We start from the raw sequence: 19,428 nt of genomic DNA, 5'->3' as shown, positions 1-19,428 counted from the left end.
TCCCTCCCCTCTCCCTCCCCTCCCCTCTCCCTCCCTCCCCTCTCCCTCCCCTCCCCTCTCCCTCCCCCTCTCTCCCTCTCCCTCCCCCTCTCCCTCTCCCTCTCCCTCCCCTCTCCCTCCCCTCTCCCTCCCTCTCTCCCTCTCCCTCTCTCTCCCTCCCTCCTCTCCCCTCTCCCTCCCCTCTCCATCTCCCTCTCCCTCTCCTCCCCTCCCCCTTCCTCTCCCTCTCCCTCTCCCTCCCTCCTCTCCCTCTCCCTCTCCCTCCCTCTCCCTCCTCTCCCTCCCCTCTCCCTCTCCTCCCTCTTACCCCCTCTCTCCCTCTCCCTCCTTCTCCCTCCCCTCCCTCTCCCTCCCCTCCCTGCTCTCCCCCTCCCCTCTCCCCTCCCTCTCCCTCTCCCTCTCCCCTCCCCTCCCCCTCTCCCTCTCCCCTCCTCTCTCCCTCTCCCTCTCCCTCTCCCTCCCTCCCCCCCCCCTCTCCCTCCCCCTCTGCAGGTGAAGGTGACCGTGTTCCCCGAGAGGCGTGCGTACCAGAGCGGAGGTCTGCCCTGGTGGATCATCCTGGTGGCTATCCTGCTGGGCCTGCTGCTGTTGGCTCTGCTCATCTTCCTCCTGTGGAAGGTAGGCCCAGACACACACACACACACACACACACACACAGGACACAAACAGGATGGCGCCCGACGGGACGCTTTCTAACCGTTTCCCTCTCCTCTCAGTGTGGTTTCTTTCGGAAAGACGACAGCCCAGACACAAAGCTCCTGACGGCCGATGCGTAACAACAAGAGGAAGAGAGGGATAAGCAGGAGAGAGAGAGAGAGGGTAACATACCGCACGTGTGGTGTGTGGTGTGTGTGGTGGTGGGGGGGGTGCGGAGACGCAGCCGTCTCTTCTCGTGGGGGGGGGGGCTCATCTGCTTCACTCTGTCGCGTTAATAAGTGGCATCACCGGGGCTTTCAGCTGGGGCTTGGAGTTGCTGTTTTTTTGGGCATCGCTTAAAAACCCTGACACGGCACCGCTGGGACAACGGCACGGTGATAGTTTAAAGAGCTTGGGATTTATTGCTGTGGCAAACTCTTGTTTACACCCTACCCCCCTCCCCCCCCCCCCCCACCCCTCTACCTCCACCTCTCCCCCCCTCCTCTCCTCTATTTCCTCCTCTATGCTTCGCTGTGCGGTTCGCTACGGTTTTCCCATTGGCTGTGAGGTAATGCATGGCCAATGGGAAGGGTGACGGTTGCTATCATGTGACTGAACCAGGAACTCAAAGTGAGGGATGGGGATGGGGACGGTGGTGGCGGCGATTCTCTGCGACTTTTTTTTGGGGGGGGGGGGGGGGGGGGGGTTTTCCTTGGTTGCATTCTGGCGCCTGCTTCCTCTGGTCTCCGTGGCAACCGTGGTGATGGTTCAGATTCGTCCAGAGGCACAAAAAAAAAGGAAACTTTTGTGGCTCTCTAAAGAAATATCGATGGCTATGGCTTTTCTGGCTCTGTCAACTCCTCTCATCCCGAAACCTTTTCCCTGCGGCATGACTCGGGATAACAGGTCGTACGGAGGAGGACGCACGGTGGTGGCGGCTTCCAACCGACCTATGCCTCATTTCCGTCTCTTTCTTTCTTGTATTTTGCATCCCCCCCCCAAAAGGAATAACTTGATCATTAAAAATTTTTCTCTTTCTCTCTCTCTCTCTCTCTCTGCAGTGTGGCTTTTTTAAACGTACCAAACACGAAGCGAGCGTTCCCAGTTACAACGCCGTGCGGATCGAAAGGGAGGCGAGGTGACGGCAAGGCCGGACGGCGGGAACAACCGGGAACGCCTGGAGAACAAGACCCCGGATCAGGAGCTGGAAAGACAATCGACGTTACTCCTTAACCACGCTCTCGTCCTCTGTCCCGCCCCCACACCCACGGGCTCCCCCCATGCACACACTGGGAACAAAGAGAAAAGGACTTGCTACGTACTTGGGATCTGTGTTTTTCTGGAGGCTGATCTCAATCACTGGAATGATAAAAAACGATACGTCTACTACTGTCTGTCACAGCCTGGGGGGAGGGGGCGGGGCTTATTCTGTACATTCTATACATTCAGTGTTGCCGAGTGACATGTGTGGGTCAGGGAGGGTGGGGTTAAAGGTGTTTGTATATTTTTCTGAATGTTTTTGCAGATTTTGTTCTATTTATTCTCTCCTGAACAGTATTTGCTGTTACTCATTCCATTAGGCCCTCAAGAGCAAAGCAGGACTCTTTCCAAATTAATGACAGAGATCCGTGAACGTCCTTTTCTCAAATGCAGTAGTTTAACTGATTGCTTTTTTTAAACAGTGTACCTGTGTTCCATCTCATCTCTTGACCCCCCCGCCCCACCCTTTATTTTGTACTATGGAAACATTGCAACTACATCACTATTGTTGGAATACTCATTTGTAAATTCCCACTCCAAACTAAACTAAACAAAATGGGAGTAACATTTTATTTCTGGATTGCATGAACTGGTGTAAAAAGCTACCATTTAGATCACTTTTTGAAATAAAATGTTTTTTTATAATAATCATAATAATCGTCATAATCAAACCATGCATATGCAAAACCAATCCACATCTACTTGTAGGCATCTCAGCACGATGCTGAAAGCCTACCTCCTGCTTGTTGACCGGTATAACCACTTTCACTGAGTTGCTTCTTTGTATCTGGCCTCATAACCTGCTCCGGCGTGTTCAATCACTTCAAGGTAATCAATAGCTGCACTCATTACCGGTTTTACTCCGAAAAACGTATGTTGTGGCTTTTCTCTTTAACAAATTTAACATTGCACCAAAGTGGCAGTTTAAAAAAATATTTATTCACAGATAAAAATACATTCAACGTAAACACTGACATTGAAGTGGCGAGGTCTAAAGATAAACATTATTATTATTATTATTATCATCAACATATACAAAGCAATCACAAGAGCTGTACACACAAAAGTCATATTTTGTACTGTGGTAGAATAAGTGCTGATTCAAACATTCGCTTTGGTCCTCAATTAAAGCTCAATTAAAAAGACACCGTCTTCAAATCTAAAAGCCGTACGATAGCAGCGGAAACGACCAAATCTAAAACGGGACCCGTGTGTGAGTGTGTGTGAAGACACACGGTACACCTGCTGGTGGGGAGAATGTGGGCTCCTTTTGTATCGAGCCGTACTTTAAAAAACAACAAACATACGAGATCGTCTCACAAGAGCGACTCGCTCCTCACACCCCTCTTGCTCTGCGCCGACGCGTCTTTGTCCGTCGCCGTGCCGCCGCCGCCGCCGCCGCCCTGCTTCTCCTGCGGCTTGTTCTCCTTCTCCTTCTCCTTCCTCAGCCTCTTGTCCCTCTCCTTCTGGCTCTTCTCCTCGCTCTTCCTCATCTCCTTCAGCTTCTTCTTCAGCTCCGTGCGGTCGCTCTGGCTGCACACGCCCAGAGCCTGCGCCGCCGTAAAACCAACAAATTCAATGAATACATAGTCATATTTTATTCATGTTTCAGACACTAAAAAAAAAATAAAAAAAAGTATACGGGTTATAATTCTTGAATATATGTAGAAAGACGTCCTTGAGTAGATATATCCAATTAGTATATGCTTACACCGTGAACCTCCTAAGATGGAGCAATTTGATTGGTTCGCTATCTCAGGGGTATTGGGCAATATCCCATGATTGAGATCTCAAACTCGGGTTAATGTTTGCATCACGCGTGACGGTCGTCACGTCATGCTAATGAAAACAAATAAATACCGGCAAAAAGTGTTATCTTGTTTATTTTTGGAGTGTTCACGTGTAGTATATACTAAAACAATTATTCACCTCAGGCTCCGTGAAAAGTGTATCACTATTCACTTTGCCTTCGGCAAATAATTGTTAAATATTTGTGTTTTTTAGATTTTAGGTATTAATTGTGTGTCCAAAAATAAGTAGTGGAAATTGTCGCGAAAAGAAATCAAACCTTGAGCTTCTCGCTGTCCAGGCCCAGCAGCTGTTCGCCGTCCACGCCCCTGGCAGTGAACTCTGCTGCGTATTGGTCCATGTTCATGCCAATCAACCACAGACACACCTGCTGGTTGGTCCACTCCAGCAGCGGGCGGCTCTGCCATTGGTTGTTATTGTGCGCTGGAACTGGGTCATTGTCCAGAGTCTGTGGGCCAGAGCACAAGTGAGAATGGGCGGTGCGTTTCCCCTGGGTGTGTGTGTGTGTGTGTGTGTGTGTGTGTGTGTGTGTGTGTGTGTGTGTGTGTGTGTGTGTGTACACACACAAGGTCAGGAACGAAGGAAGGGGAAGGAGGAGAAAGGGAGTGGTCTACAGGAGGGAAAGGAGTGAGACAGACTCACCTCAGTGGAGGAAAAGGTGATATTGTGAGAGTATCCAGGGTAGGAGTGATCGGATACAAGATCCGCCAAGCTGGAGGTGCCTACACTCGTCTACACAACACACACACACACACACACACACACACACACACACACACACACACACACACACACACACACACACACACACACACACACACACACACACACACACACACACACACACACACACACGTGTGTTACGTGCACGTGTCCCACCTCTGACCCTGTGCTATTCTTCTTATTTTTCTGATCAATTAAATATGAATTAACCAAGACCCAGATCAGAAGAGATGTGAAGAGAGATCGATGTGCGTGTGATCCATGAGCTTTGCAGTGATGGGATCTCATCATCACTGCGGCCCCCCCCCCGGTACACATGGCCTTGCCTGCGCCCCCCTCCGTCCCCCCCGTCCCCCCCACCCACCTGCTCGCCCCTCCCGCTGGTGGTGAGGTAGGGCAGGCTGCTGCTGGAGACCGAACGGAGCCGCTCGCGAAACCGCTCCTCCTCCTGCTGCTCCTGCTGCTGCCGCCGCCGCCCCGACCCCTCCTCCGACCCCCCCCGGGACCCCCCCTTCTCCCGCCCGCGCTCCCCCCCGAACCAGGGGAAGGGGAAGGAGAGGCAGGACGAAGGGGTGGAGCTCATGGAGCTGGTCGGAGACACGCCCCTGGGGTCAACCGCCAGGTCTCCGTGGGACCCCCCGCGGCTGGAGCTGAAAGGGATTCGATCAAATGTTAGAATGATCGACTAATGGGCGATGAGCGATAGTCCTGGAGCGCCCCGGGCTGTCACAGGGTGGACTAGTACCCATCAGCTGCTTTTACTTCTTAAATACTACAATGGTCCCCGTTGTAGTATTTGTAGTATTGGCCGCTAGTAAGCAAGTATTTCTTTTTGTACTTCATTGTAAGTCGCTTTGGATAAAAGCGTCATTCCCTTAAATGCTAAATGCCCTAAATGTAAATGTAAGTCTAATCTTTCTTCATTGTCTTCATTGGAAGCATCATGGTGTGTGTTCAGAGACCTTGTACGAAAAGAAACGAATGCAGACAAAGTTGATTGAAGTCACATTGCCCAAGTGGGTCAACATCAGAACTCTAATAATAGCCTGTGTAGAACCGCAGTCCTCATTCCATGTCGAGATTCTTGTTTTTACCAAATTCAGTTTCAGTGCAGAGTTCTGGTTCTGCTTGTTTGAAATAAACAACATACTTTTTATATGCTGAAAAAATGATTAACACTTTAGATCAGCCTTCACATAGTTACGTCTTCCTTTAACAGAAATGTGCGTTTCAAGTTGCTGGTCCATCAGCAGAGACGCCGCCGTACCGTTTATCCGATGACTTGGTTATAGTCTTCACGCTCCTTCTGCTCAGGGACTTCCGGAAACCACTGGAGGAGGAGGAGGAGGAGCAGAGGGTATGGGGGTGAGAGGGAGGAGCAGAGGGTAGGGGTGAGAGGGAGGAGCAGAGGGGATGAGTGAGAGGGAGGAGCAGAGGGGATGGGGGTGAGAGGGAGGAGCAGAGGGGATGGGGGTGAGAGGGAGGAGCAGAGGGGATGGGGGTGAGAGGGAGGAGCAGAGGGTAGGGGTGAGAGGGAGGAGCAGAGGGGATGGGGGTGAGAGGGAGGAGCAGAGGGGATGGGGGTGAGAGGGAGGAGCAGAGGGGATGGGGGTGAGAGGGAGGAGCAGAGGGGATGGGGTGAGAGCTCAACTGTCTATAAATCATACCGGGAAAAAATACATAAAATAGGACCCACAATAAAAAAAAAAAATAGGGGAAGAAAATCGGCCGATGCGATACACGTAAAAAACGCAAATATCGGCCGGCCGATATATCGGTGGATCAGTACTACCTAGCCTAATGAACGGTCCTGTGATCACCACGACGAATGTAAAGCTCTGCTCGGCCACTTCTTCAAACTCAACAACGTTCTGCCTAATATTAAGCAAGACACTTCTGACACGTTGGCAACCATAACTGACAATTCTAAACTACGGAAAGGTTTGGTTCATAAAAAAAACATAACCAAAGGACTTGAGAAAAAAAGCAGCTTTACCCTTTTTGCTCTTTCTGAAATTCTTTGGTTCTTGTTCCGTTTCCTTTTTTTTGTTCTTTTTTTTCTAACACGGCACACTTTCGTCCGTACCTGAAGTCGGGGAACTTGCGTCTGAGCTTCCTGGCGGAGGACTTGGAGGAGGAGGAGGAGGAGGCGTTGACGATGTCCTCCGGGGCGTGGGTCCTGGGCGTCAGCGTCGAGTGGGGGAGGGTCGAGTGGGGGCCCAGAGCAGAGGTGGAGGAGGTGCCCGTCAGGCCGCTCCTAGGCCCCGCCTTCACCGACGCCAGCGCCGGCATCGATTGGCTGTCGTGGAGCGTGACGGTTTCCCTCGACTGCGGGGAGACGGAATAGAGAATGTGCGTTTCTGGCAAGGTGGCATGAACGTGTGTGTGGATGGTGAATGGACGGCATTTTATACAGCGCTTTTCTAACCAGAGGCCACTCAAAGCACTTTACAATATTGCCATAACATTCACCCGTTCATGTATCATCATCATCCAAATTTTGGATAACACTACGACCAATCAGAAGAACACAAGGGGGGTGATGTATCCAGACCAGCGGAGCTAACCAATAGATACGACTCTTGCCGTATCCGGTCGGTAAAACAGCAACGCTTTTGGCACCGCCTATATCAGATACACCGATGCGATTGGTTAATGTTCTGGGCCAGGGGAATCAGGGAGTGAGTATATTGCTCGTTCCCAGAGTGACTCGCTGAGCAAATTCAAACTCTGGATTTCCATGGTACCATTCATGCACACATTCACACAACGACGGGGGGGTCAACCATGCAGGGCAAGGGTTCTTGTTCAGGGACACTCCAGCCATCCCGCTCTATGTCCTGAGCCACATGCCGCCCTCGTGTATATCATGGTTAACGTGTACATCATGGTTAACGTGTACATCATGGTTAATGTGTACATCATGGTTAACGTGTACGTCTCACCTGGTGTTTGAAGCTCTCCCTGAGTTTGTCCCGTGACGGCGGGTGCCGCTTCGCCTTCTGGGCCAGCTGAGCTTTGGCTCTCAGAGCGCTGGAGTCCAGGCGTCCCGTGTCAGGGATACACCACACTGGACCTGAGACACACACACACACACACACACACACACACACACACACACACACCTTAATTTAATTTAAATTTTACATCCAATAAAAAAAAAAAAAAAAAGGCTACAGTGAAAAAAAACTAGTGCTGGACGCTTGATAAAAAATATAAAAAGGACTAAATGTGGAAATGATACATTAATGGGTTAATGTGTGCATTTAATATGTTACGCAGATTGATCCTCTAGCGTTAACCCAGAAGTTTCCGTTGAAAAAGTCACGTGTGTGCTTGTCACTGGTCAGTCAGTCAGGTCAGTCAGTGAGCAGGTGAGTGCGCCGGCGGTGCCACGAACACACAGCTTAGCCGCCGCCGAGCGTACCTGTGGTCGAGTCCAGGGAAGGCGTCCTCTCAGACGCTGCCGGGAGGATCCCCTGCTGGGCGAGCTGAGGAGAGACATGGGTCATGGGGTCGGTGAGCACCGAGGAACTGCTTGTCATTATGCCATGCTGTGTGAGACCCCCAGGCAGTGTGTCCTAAACTCAACAAGCCTCTCCTCCTCCTCCTCCTCCTCCTCCTCCTCACCTGGGCCTGCAGTCGTTCCACGCTCTGCGTGAGCCTCCTCTCGTTCTCCTCCATGTCCTGCTTCAGCGCCGCTTCCCTCTTCTCCCCCTCGTCCAACCTTTGGGAGAATAATGTCCGTGTTTTTTTTCGTCGGCTCACGGTTGCGACACAGACGTTTGACGCAAATTTGAACCAGCGTCGGCTTGTCTTTAAAATGTTGATTCCTAATGACCGGCATTACTTGTGAATGGTTTGATCAATGTATCGGTCTCTATAATCGTCTTGTTTGTGATATTTTATTCAAGATTCAAGAATTTATTTGTCACATGCGTGATTTGTGGAACAAAAAGCAGTGAAATGGGGATTGCGACTGCAACTCCCAGCTGTGCAAAGTTTAATAATAATAGAAAAGTAAGAAGATAGAAAACAGAAGGGGGGTGGGGATTAAATCAAATAAAATGAAAAAAGTTTATGAAGAGAGGGGGGAATTATGCATTCATTGTCCGTTTGGCTTGGGGGAAAAAACTTCTTCGTAGTCTTTCTGTTCTGGCCTTTTGAGGTCGAAGCCGCTTTCCAGAAGGCAACCATTGAAAAATGTTATGGCCAGGGTGATGACAAAGTCATCACCCTTAATTATGTTTGTCGTTGTATCAGGGCTCTCTTGCAGAAGAGATTCAGATCTCAACTAGACTTCTGATATAAAATAAACTATAAGATTTATCCACATGTGTGTATAAATCCTTTCTCAAAATTCTCATACAGTACTACTGTACAATAATCAGCATGTTAAGTATGAATGGCTTACAGACTTGATAATTACCTGTTCTGGTATTCTCTGACAAGTCTCTTAGCCTTGCTGTATTTAATCTCCAGACCCTCTGATTGGCTCTGTGCGTCAGCCAATCGCTGGCTCACAACCCTGCACAGGGTCTGAGCCTCCTGCCAATACCTGAGAGAGAGAGAGAGAGAGAGAGAGAGAGAGAGAGAGAGAGAGAGAGAGAGAGAGAGAGAGAGAAGAGAGAGAGAGAGAGAGAGATGAGAGAGAGAGAGAGAGAGAGAGAGAGAGAGAGAGAGAGAGAGAGAGAGAGAGAGAGAGAGAGAGAGAGAGAGAGAGAGAATGACCTAAGCACCATAATCATCCAACTTAACCTGAATCACATAATGTTCATCCAACTTAACCCGAATTACATAACTCAATAATGTTCTCGTTAGCTCGCATGATGTCATGGGTGTGGCCTTTATAAAAACTGAACCGCAACTCTGCACGCTAATGTGCCGTACTAAGCAAGCGTTTGGTACAGGCCTGGCACGGTGTGACGTCCTACAGGTACGATGGACCATACTTCTCTAGTTTCTGGCCTTTATCCTCTCCATCCTCCACCCTTTGCTCCAACTCCATCCTCTGGCTCTCCCAGGCTGCCTGCTGCTTCCCCAACTCCTTTAGCTGAGGAGGACAGGAAGAATCTGAACATTAGAGAAGACTAATATATTATATGGAGACGTTTTTTTTTTTTTTTTTGGAGGACACTTGGTATTTCTCTAGAGATACAAAGTGTCGCCACAGACGCCAGTTCGTGACATTCATAATACTACAAATGTAAGGGCTTTCATCAGTGGGTTATAGTGTCGATAACCATTGTGCTACTTCATTCAGCGCTAGCCACTTCAAAATGACATTTATTTTCGTGAAATCTTGCGGCTTGCTCAATAAAACCCACAGGTAATCTGAGGACATTGAGGCCTTCAAGCTAGACCCATTCCGCTGGTAGTCCTACACCTCAAGAATATCCTGGCCCCACAAGAAGTGATGGATAAAATCGTAGTGTCAAACTAACTGCGTTAACACAACACAAATCCTCTCGTTGAAACAGAGTCAGTCTTGCTGATTTATCTTCTGGCCACTTGAACCCAAAACCTGTGCCATTCATCACCGTTACTGAAATAACTCCCAAATTCAGGAGGAAAAAAGGGGGTAAAATCCTATGTGTTTGCCTTTCTCCCCAAAACACTACATGTGACCGTTCCACTCTGCTGAACACTGGTGGCGTTCTCTCCATGACGTCCGAGTGCCTTTTCCGAAGCACGTCACGACCAAGGGGGGCGCCAGCAGCCGGGTGTGTGTGGCCGTGTGGAGCTCTTGTCTGGGCAGCAGCGTCACTGCGGCGACGGCTGAGAGAAAGAAGTTGAGCTTTTCGGACACTTCTTGTATAACGCCACAGTGTGTGTGTGTGTGTGTGTGGCGTTATACAAACCCTCTTGCGCTCACACATCCGACATAATGAGCGGCCTCACCACAGGAGGGGGTCTAGCGATCAGACAGACGGACAAGAGCGAGAGCGAGAGAGAGAGATTCCAGTTCCACCGAGCGCTCCCCCCCCAGAGCCCAGTTATGTCAGAACGGTGACGGCCTCAACACGGAGCGGGCCGGAGCGTGGGCGTGCCGGTGGGGTCGGCCCCGCATCCTTCCCTCCCCTCCGTTTGGTGCGGAGCTAAATGGGTCAGCCCGGTTCTAAAGCTGGAGGGCGGTGGGGGCGGTGGGGGCGGTGGGGGCGGTGGGGGGGCGGTGGCGGCGACCTACCTTCTCCCTGGTGTCCCGGAGCAGGGCCGCCTTGCTCTGACACTTTGAATGGAGCTGGGCGGGAAAGAGGCAGAGCATGTATCAAGGGATGAATGTGACTACACAGAGTGAGAAAGCAAATCAACAGTCCTCACAAAGCAGGGCGAATTTCGACTCGCTGGCAGAACGGGCTGGGAGGTACCCAGTGTCATTTCATGCACTCAATGGATGATTCTATGACGTGACGGAGACAAGTGATGTGATTTAATATAAATATCTGTTGTGGCGTTGTTTGGTCAAAAGGTGTCCACGTGTTTGGGGTCACCTGCTGGTATTTGATGCAGATCGCATGATTGTCCAGACCGCTGAGGGTGGACACGTCATTTTCTTCATCCTCCTCCTCCTCCTCTTCCTCCTCCTGCTGCTGCTCCTCCTCCTCTTCCAACAGGCTGTTGTCTGACGCGTCATCCTCCCTCTGTGGGACAGACAGACCGGTGGACAGACCCAGAGACACCCATGTGAGCAAACTCAACGTACCCCCCGGGTGACCCTCGTCCTGTGACACACACACACACACACACACACACACACACACACACACACACACACACACACACACACACACACACACACACACACACACACACACACACACACACACACACACACACACACACACACACACACACACACACCTCTCTGGTGGAGCGCTCCATCTCCAGACTCTCGTTGATCAGCCGCGCCACCTCGCTCTCCACGCCCTGCCTCTCTCGGCCAATCAGAAACCTGTGCCAGAGAAGAACGTGTCCTATTAAAAAGGTGACATATTGTACCACCAGGTGTGGAGTGTGATTAGGCAGGTTTTTCTAAACGGCTTGTAATGGCTAATCCCACTCACACCTGGGTGGTATAATATGTCACCTTTAAAGTCATGGAGCATGGCGTTTAACCATAAATATGAAACAAATCAAAGCGATGCGACAGCAGAGGAAGTCCACACACTTCACCAGGCCAGATGTGTTCTTAAGAACAGTTGCGGCAAACATCTGGGAGACTCCCACCAGACTGACTCCGTCCACCTCCACGATTTGGTCGTTCACTAGAATGCTGAATACAAACAAAAAAAAAAAACCATTATAAATCGATATCTTTCCAACGTTTTATTGGACCGTTAAGACCAGTCAAGACTCAAATCCCACCTTCCGTCTTTCTGCGTGGCCCCTCCCTCGGTCACGCTCTTGACGAAGATCCCCAGCTTCTCCAGGCCCTGGTCGGCCCCCACGCCCATCCCGATGATGCTGATCCCCAGGCCGTCCTCCTCTGGGTGGGGGGCAGAGAGAGGGGTGAGCACCCGGGGGCTAAGACACACCACTGCTAAGTGGGCCAATAGCTCAGAGTGAAGCAGAGCGCTGGAGGGGGTGAAGTGGTGGCTCATTACTTGACTGACTAGTTTCCAATCACGGGGGGTGATTAGATATGGGACTTAATCTCCCAGGTGAGGAGAAGTTAATGATAGTAGAAACTGCATTTGCAACCGTACGTCCTCTTGTCGAATGTGGGATTATATGTGGGACATTAGATTCATTCAGCCTCCGGTTAAGATGTGGAGATAAGTTTAGGGCACAGAATACACTCAAACAGGCCAGGAATAGCATAAAGAAGAGAACCAGAGGGTATCTTCTAGGTCAACTGGTGGAGCTAGGGGTTAGGGGTTCAATGATAAAAATGTAGGCACCTTAAAAAATCCCATCCACCAAATGGCCCATACACATTTAGTCACGGCGGCTAAAATAAAACCTACCCTTTTCTATTTCCACGGCGAAGACGTCCATCTTGTCCACTCTCTTCTCCAGCTCATACTCTGCCGACGCAGACACCGGGTCGATGTCGTCGTTGTGGCGGTCGTCCGTTAGAGTACGTGTTGTACACCTGACGGGCGGATTGACACGAGAGAAGACATGGGGGGGGGGGGGGTTCAACATGAGGTTCTACTGACACAGGGGTGAACGTGCCATTATTGCCAGGTCATTATTGAGCAGCTAGGGGTACGGTATGTGGGTAGAGCGCAGACACTAGAGCACTGACCTTTAGCCTGAGAGTCAAACACATCAACCACTACACTAACCCTTGTAAATAAAAGAAGGTAACCCTTTATGATATAACCTGACAGCACAAAGCTAGGGTGTGGGTGGGTGGGGTTGCATGTGCGTGCATGCGTCACACAATTCGGAGAAGCTGCCAAGGCCATGACCATCCACTGTTTATGTTGGCTGGTCCACCAGTGGGTGATGGACAAGGAATGAGCGAGATAACACAGCTAGTGCAGATTTGCCACCCTCCCTCCCTTTCACCATGGGGTGATTCACAAGTATTCTCAACACACCATAGACACACAGAGACCAACACAAACACAACCCCCACCCCCCAAGAATGTTCAGGTTACTTTAGCTCCGAGCAAAATGCAGTCACAGAAGCAAGTGGGATCTTGCCTGGCCTGCTCCACAGATGGATTCAGAAAACACTGCCCCTCCGATAACAACTTTGTTTACACAAATTGAGAGATCAGCAGGAACAGACTTAAGCCTCCACACATCTATGAAGTGTAAAGGAGTTGCATGCTGCGCTGCTTTCCAAAATCATTAGAAAATGTCAAAAGTTTGCATCTTTGCATTCATGTTCAAGGGGTTGTTTCTTACCGTGATGGGGGCTGTGCAGAAGTGCACACTTCGCTTCGAAGCCTTCACCTTGTTGTGGGTGAAAGCCTTGTTCTCAATCCCGTGGACCGATGCAGCTTCCGATTCGTCCCCGTGTAATACATCAGCCGTTCCCTCACACTTCTGCTCCGCACACGTCTCCCCGGGCTCCACTTCAGCACTCTCCTCATGTAGGTCAGCGTTCACCTGATCCTCGGTCACAGTCTCCTGTTCATCGGTCATCTCGGCGCCCCCCTGACCCCCCTCTCTCCCCGGTTCTGTATCCTCCCTCGGCAAGCGGTCGTCCTCGTCAAACTCCTCTTCCTCCCTCTCCATTTTCTCTCCGTCTACGGTTTTGTTTTGGACGGCAGTCATCGTTCCATTTCCTGTGCTGGGTGGCGTGTCTTCTTCCCTGGTCTCTCCGCGTTCCTCGTTGTTTCTCCCCTTTGCCTGCCGGTACTTGTCCCTCCCCGTGATGTCAGACTCGTTCTCTCCCTCAGATACACTGCCAGAAGGGAAGCCCTGCAGGTTATGATTATCTCCAGAGATGATCGCCGCCCTGTCTTCTCGTAAAAGTGAAGTTTTCCCCACGTTGTGCTCCACCGACAGAGGCGCTGAGAGGAGCCCCGAGAGGGAAGCCTCTGTACGGGGCTCCTCAAACACATCGTCCACCAGTGGCTCCGCAGCATCCGTCGCCGCTCCTGCAACAGGCTTCTCCATGGCGTCAACCGCCGGGCGACGCTCATCCTTCCTCTTTCCTTCTGCCTCTGCCTCCTCGTTTTCGTCGCTCTCCGACGACTCGTTCTTCACGTCGACCAGCTCCGCCCTCACTGGCTGCTCCGGCCAGGCCGAGAGGTCGCTCGGGGTCAAACAGGGTCCACAGGCGTCGGGCGAGACGGAGGCAGGGCGAAAGGGTTCCGAATTGTTGGTTTCAGACACGGGGTCAGCCGAGGAACTCAGAGATGGAGACCGAAGCCCTCGAGGGAAGACATCCTCTGAGGTACACGTGGGAGACCCCTCACCGTCGTCGTTTTCCACCTGGCTGACATTTCCCCTGCCTTCCTCCTCTCCTTCGTCGTCGTCGTCGTCGTTCAGCAAATCCTTGCTGCCTTGGAAAGCGCTCAACCTGGGACTCTGCGCTCCTCCCGGCTCAGTCACCTTGGTCTCGAACAGCTTCCTCGCCACCAGGAACGTCTGCGCCAGCACAGCCCTGTCGATGTCGGCTATCTCCTGATCCGACTGCTTGACGGGCGTATGGGCGCTCACGCCGGGGAAGTCCAGGCTGGAGAGGCTGGACTTGCTGCCCAGGGCGCCCTCCGACGAGACAAGCTGGTTGGAACGCCTGGACTGTGGCGCCTGAGGCGACGGCTGCCGCTGCAGGTGAGGGGGATGGGGAGAGAGGAGGAGGAGGGCGGAGCACGTGTCTGAGAGGAGGCCGCCGTCCTGCCTGAGCTGCTGGCTGTCCATCTGGAGGAAGATGTTCTCTCGGATTTTGGTGCCCATGCTGGTGGTGATCCTATTCCGGGTTAGACTGCTGCAGTCGGTGGTGGTGGTGGTGCTGCTGCTGGTAGTGGTGCTGGTGGTGGTGCTGCTTGTGTCGGACAACATGGATCGGACAGGCTAGAGGGAATTCCACTCTGGCTTGAATCGCTACTAGAGGTGGCTTCGTGCGGAGGGGTGCCGTCGAAGGAGCATTTGATGGTGTGGAAGTCAGATTTGTAGGTGATCCTATGCGGGGAGGCACTGCGGCCTCGGCTGTCCGTCCGCATCATCTGGAATTCAAGGTTATCAGTAGACTGGGGGGAAAGTAGTCTAGTGACGAGAAGGTCACTGTGGAGAACAGCACTACGGACAGGTGCTGTTGGGAAATTGCAGCCTACTTTAAAGTCGTTGAAAGTTACAGGCGCAAATTAAACTTGCGGCCACCGGCTAAAAATAATATTGCTCCTGGTGAAACCAATATTGATTGGTCTTCTGATTCTGTTCGCCAGGTCACGTTCATCACGTTGCAACGGTCGCCTGAAAGACAAGGTTATTAAAAACTTTACAAACAAAATACGGTCAAACAATTTAAACAAACAGCCTCCAAACAGCGTCTGGCGTCTACCAAGTTATGTTGCGATATAAACAATCTTAACAGCCAAACTATGTGTTCTTATCTCAAACGTGCGGTCTAACTTATGAAAGACTCACTGCGTATAAAATAACCATTTGATTGTCCTGTGTTCTTGCAGACGAATCGCTTCAGAGCCGAGCAGACACGCAACCCGGCGACACGGAGCTGATGACGGGCAATGACGCACCTGCCGGGGGAGCTTTAGTTAATAGGATGTCGGACTCTCCGCCGCACATAGTGGAACCACCAGGAATAGCTCTACCTTTATGTGGCTATAAATAAAAAAAAGATGTACTATATATATATATTGATCATTTAGCAGTTAAACTAGCCTCGGTCTTCCAACAGCTCGGTGGGAGCCCTAAGGAGGGCTAATTGCAGACAGATGGCGACTCATGTCTCTTAAATACTGTAAAAGGATTATCCAAGTGTAATCCTATGTAAACTACCCCATCCACACGTACGCACCCGACAGGGACTGGGCTAAGCAACAATACAGTGTCTAGGGCACACGGATACCTAGGCTACTCCACACAAAAAAAGATGTAGATGTACAAATCAATTATATATATATTTTTTTTATCATATTATAAAGCTGCATTCAGAATATATTCATATAGGCCTACTAAATGTAGGTTTACTTCAGTGCCACAGATGACAACTTGCTCTCACCTGCAGCATATTATGATTATTAAACACAATCAATGGGCTTTTATGTGTGCTGCTATAATGGCATACAATTGAGGATTCTTATTTACTTCACATTAGCTTATAAAGCCGTTATCCCTTTACAAATGAAAACGCTGGCTCTAAAGCCATGTCAAAAACTGTAAAGCGAAGAAGACTTACCTCCCAGCTGCCCCATGCTGGTGTTTCTGCGTGTCCCCCTGCAGTGAAATCACCTGGCGTCTGTAATCACAGGTAGAACGTTGCGTCTACTCTGCATCCACCGACATGCATGAGTCAGGCTCCCGATAATGCACCTGTGTGTGTGTGTGTGTGTGTGTGTGTGCAGGGAGAGAGAGAGAGAGAGAGAGAGAGAGAGAGAGAGAGAGAGAGAGAGGAGAATCCACACACCAGGCGACAGTGTGCCTCTCTCGTGCGTGTCTCTATCTCTCTCTGCCAGGTGGGGTCTCCTGTGAACAATAGAGTGGGACCTGCCCGTCCAGACTGTGAGTGTGATTCGGTTAACAGTTAAATGGAGCTGGAGAGAGTGGTAGTGCCCGCCTGCTGTGACCTGGATCTGACTGGAGACCATCGTCCCAGGAGACACAGGGACCTAGTTGATATAAATAACTAGCCAATCACACACCCCCTCCCTAACTCACTACTGAATGGGGCTAACACCGAGAAAGGTAATAGAGGAGGAGGAGGAGGAGGAGGAGGAGGAGGAAGAGGAGAAAGTATAGTTGTGGGGGGGGGGGGGGGTTGAGGAAAAGGAGGTTATGCTCAAGGATGTAAGAAGATGTGGGAAACTCCATGTATATGATTCATTGGGGGGGGGGGGTGGGGGGGGGGCAGAGAGCCAAGGCAAGGAAAATACAGAGAAGTGAAGACGATTACTGCAAGCATCTGCCCCCACACTGGCGGTAAGTGCACAAGTCCTCTGTTTAAAGAAGCCCAGATGCTCGTCTCCTCCCAATAATGAACACGCACCGGGACACACACACACACACACACACACACACACATACGCACACACACACACACACGCATGCACGCACACATACACACACACACACACACACACACACACACGTGCATGCACGCACATAGTATTGGAAAGTCGTCCTTGTTCACACTCACGGTAATATTGGATCAGCCTTCTTACATGTGACCAGAGATCCGATATTTATATGTCAGATTTAGAATCACATGACCGAAGTGGCCCGAAACTAGAGTTGGAAAAGATCTCAGCTCTGCCCATGGACACTGCTCAGACAATAAATAGGCTACTTCAGCCCCCAATGAGAACATGACCCTTCTATACAAACTCAAATCAACTTCTACAATTACTGAATCAGGAGGACCATCCCCTGTTATTTGTGCCCATCTGTGTTTTCCTGGTCACTGACACTGTGTCGCATGCAGACCTCTGCTGGCCAAACCAGCCTGGCTTTGAATACATCCAATACAGAATTTTAATAGATGCTAATCTCACTTTCACTGCGCCTCGACCCAGGACAGAATAGGGAGAGGGTACAGTCCATACCCTCAGCAGTTTAATCTCAGTTGGTGAAGACATGGTCTGTTTGTTATCCTGCGCAACCCCAGCAAACCCAGAAGGGAAATCCCTCGTGTAAGTCCGTCACTTTCTGACAAATCTGAGGCTTTGGCTTGCTAGGGTCCCAATTAAATGTAGCATCTTAGTTGTGTGAGCCTGTAAAGTAGCCTAAGGCTGCAGCAGTGATTCAGGCCTTTATAGAAATCGATAGCTGAATGGATCGTGTCACATCACACAGGGGGATGACATGGTATGATCTGCACTGTGATGTAACAGCTTTAAGGAACTGCTGTTTGATGAGTTCACATCCATGCAGATCATTGAGGATATACAGGACAGATGTAATAGCCAAACATGGAATCTGTTTCCTGGGTTCATGTGTGTGTGTGTGTGTGTATGTGTGTGTGTATGTGTGCTGACTTGGCATGTAAGTCAGGATGTGTGTGTGTGTGTGTGTGTGTGTGTGTGTGTGTGTGTGTGTGTTTAGGAATTTGTAGAGCCTGCATTGATCAGATGACCTGATGTATTTAGGCAACCGTGGTTTGAGGTTTCCCTGAGAATCTTAACATTGCGCACACACACACACACACACACACACACACACACACACACACACACACACACACACACACACACACACACACACACACACACACACACACACCACACACACACAAATACACAGACTGAGGCTCTGACTAAGCCTTAGTGTCAGTGTCAAATGCAGAACTGTTTAGGCACTTAGACGAACAAGCAGTCTCAGCACTCCTAATCCCGCACAGTGCATTCACACGAAACACTATCCAAGGTGTTGGATTGGATTTATTTAGTGCCTCGTCGTGTTTAGTTGAAGCTGTTATACTGCCCCTTGCTGTCCACATTCATGTATTGCATTTTAGTTGGGCAGAACTTAACACGTTACAGCCATGCATCCATATGTGTGTTCTTGCTTCCATTCATTTGCCCATATTATGTCCGTCCGTCCTTTAGGTTCTGTGGTTGCCGTATGCTCATTAGGTACATTTTCTCTTCATTATTCATTACTAACTGAATCTTGATTCTCTCCAATCAGACAGCTGTCTCCCCACGCACACACACACACACACACACACACACACACACACACATACACACACACACACACACACACACACACACACACACACACACACACACACACACACACACACACACACACACACACACACAGTATCAACAGCTAGCCGCAACAGCATATCTTTTTTAGCACTGTATATTCCTCTTTGGATATGCGTTAATAATACCATTTGATATATAGGCCTATATATACATATATAAATACATATATAAATATAGAATTTACGCGGCAGCCTCTCCCTGCACGTTAAGGATAGACTGACACAAAAGTCAGCGTAGAAAAAAATATTCCAGTGAATGTCATCCTTGGAACCGAAGGCTGTCAGACTTCACCGGAGGGGCGGGGAAGGGGCGCGAGGCAGCGAGCGAGCTCTACCATTCACGACCACCGACTAACCGACTACCGGAGAGCAGCCTCCTCTTCCTCCCGTACCACTGTAGCACACCGAGCCAGAGAAGATGGTCGCGGTGCATACGTCCCTTTATTCGTCCCGTTGGCCGAGTGGATATGCTGTCTAGACAAAAGGTATGGCTTGCAGTATGTGATGTGTGATCTTTGAGCATTCTCGCGTTTCGTTCCCCTTCCCTATTCTCCCTTTGATCCATTCATCCGCGTAAACGTGATTTATCGTAACCGGCGGTTACTGTGTGGCGTGTGCGCGATCGTCTTTTTTTTGGCTTATTG

The 19,428-nt window shown here is 50.3% G+C and overlaps 2 protein-coding genes across 2 annotated transcripts in view; one reads left to right on the top strand and one right to left on the bottom strand.

Moving 5' to 3' along the window:
• Positions 1-3,212: 3,212 nt before the first annotated feature.
• On the bottom strand, positions 3,213-15,059 carry LOC311360448 (uncharacterized protein; the record flags this gene model as incomplete). The annotated part of the gene is given in 20 exon segments (XM_084480525.1): positions 3,213-3,446; positions 3,965-4,153; positions 4,348-4,437; positions 4,793-5,078; positions 5,696-5,758; positions 6,515-6,756; positions 7,374-7,504; positions 7,856-7,919; positions 8,059-8,155; positions 8,858-8,986; positions 9,381-9,481; positions 10,616-10,669; positions 10,920-11,069; positions 11,290-11,380; positions 11,597-11,701; positions 11,794-11,914; positions 12,396-12,501; positions 12,503-12,523; positions 13,291-14,894; positions 14,897-15,059. Coding segments are annotated over 20 exon segments (4,041 nt in total).
• Positions 15,060-19,202: 4,143 nt separating this feature from the next.
• LOC311360824 (rap guanine nucleotide exchange factor 4-like) overlaps positions 19,203-19,428 on the top strand; it is a gene marked incomplete at both ends in the record, with an annotated part of 34,219 nt that continues 33,993 nt past the window's right edge. Inside the window, 2 exon segments of the mRNA XM_084480918.1 lie at positions 19,203-19,230; positions 19,233-19,269. Coding sequence (XP_084337044.1) covers positions 19,203-19,230; positions 19,233-19,269 — 65 coding nt within the window.

Source organism: Micromesistius poutassou, assembly GCF_964030765.1.
Source record: "Micromesistius poutassou genome assembly, chromosome: 16".
Classification (NCBI taxonomy): Eukaryota; Metazoa; Chordata; class Actinopteri; order Gadiformes; family Gadidae; genus Micromesistius; species Micromesistius poutassou.
Note: the sequence above shows the minus strand (reverse complement) of the source record. Positions and strands in the feature narration are given on the sequence as shown.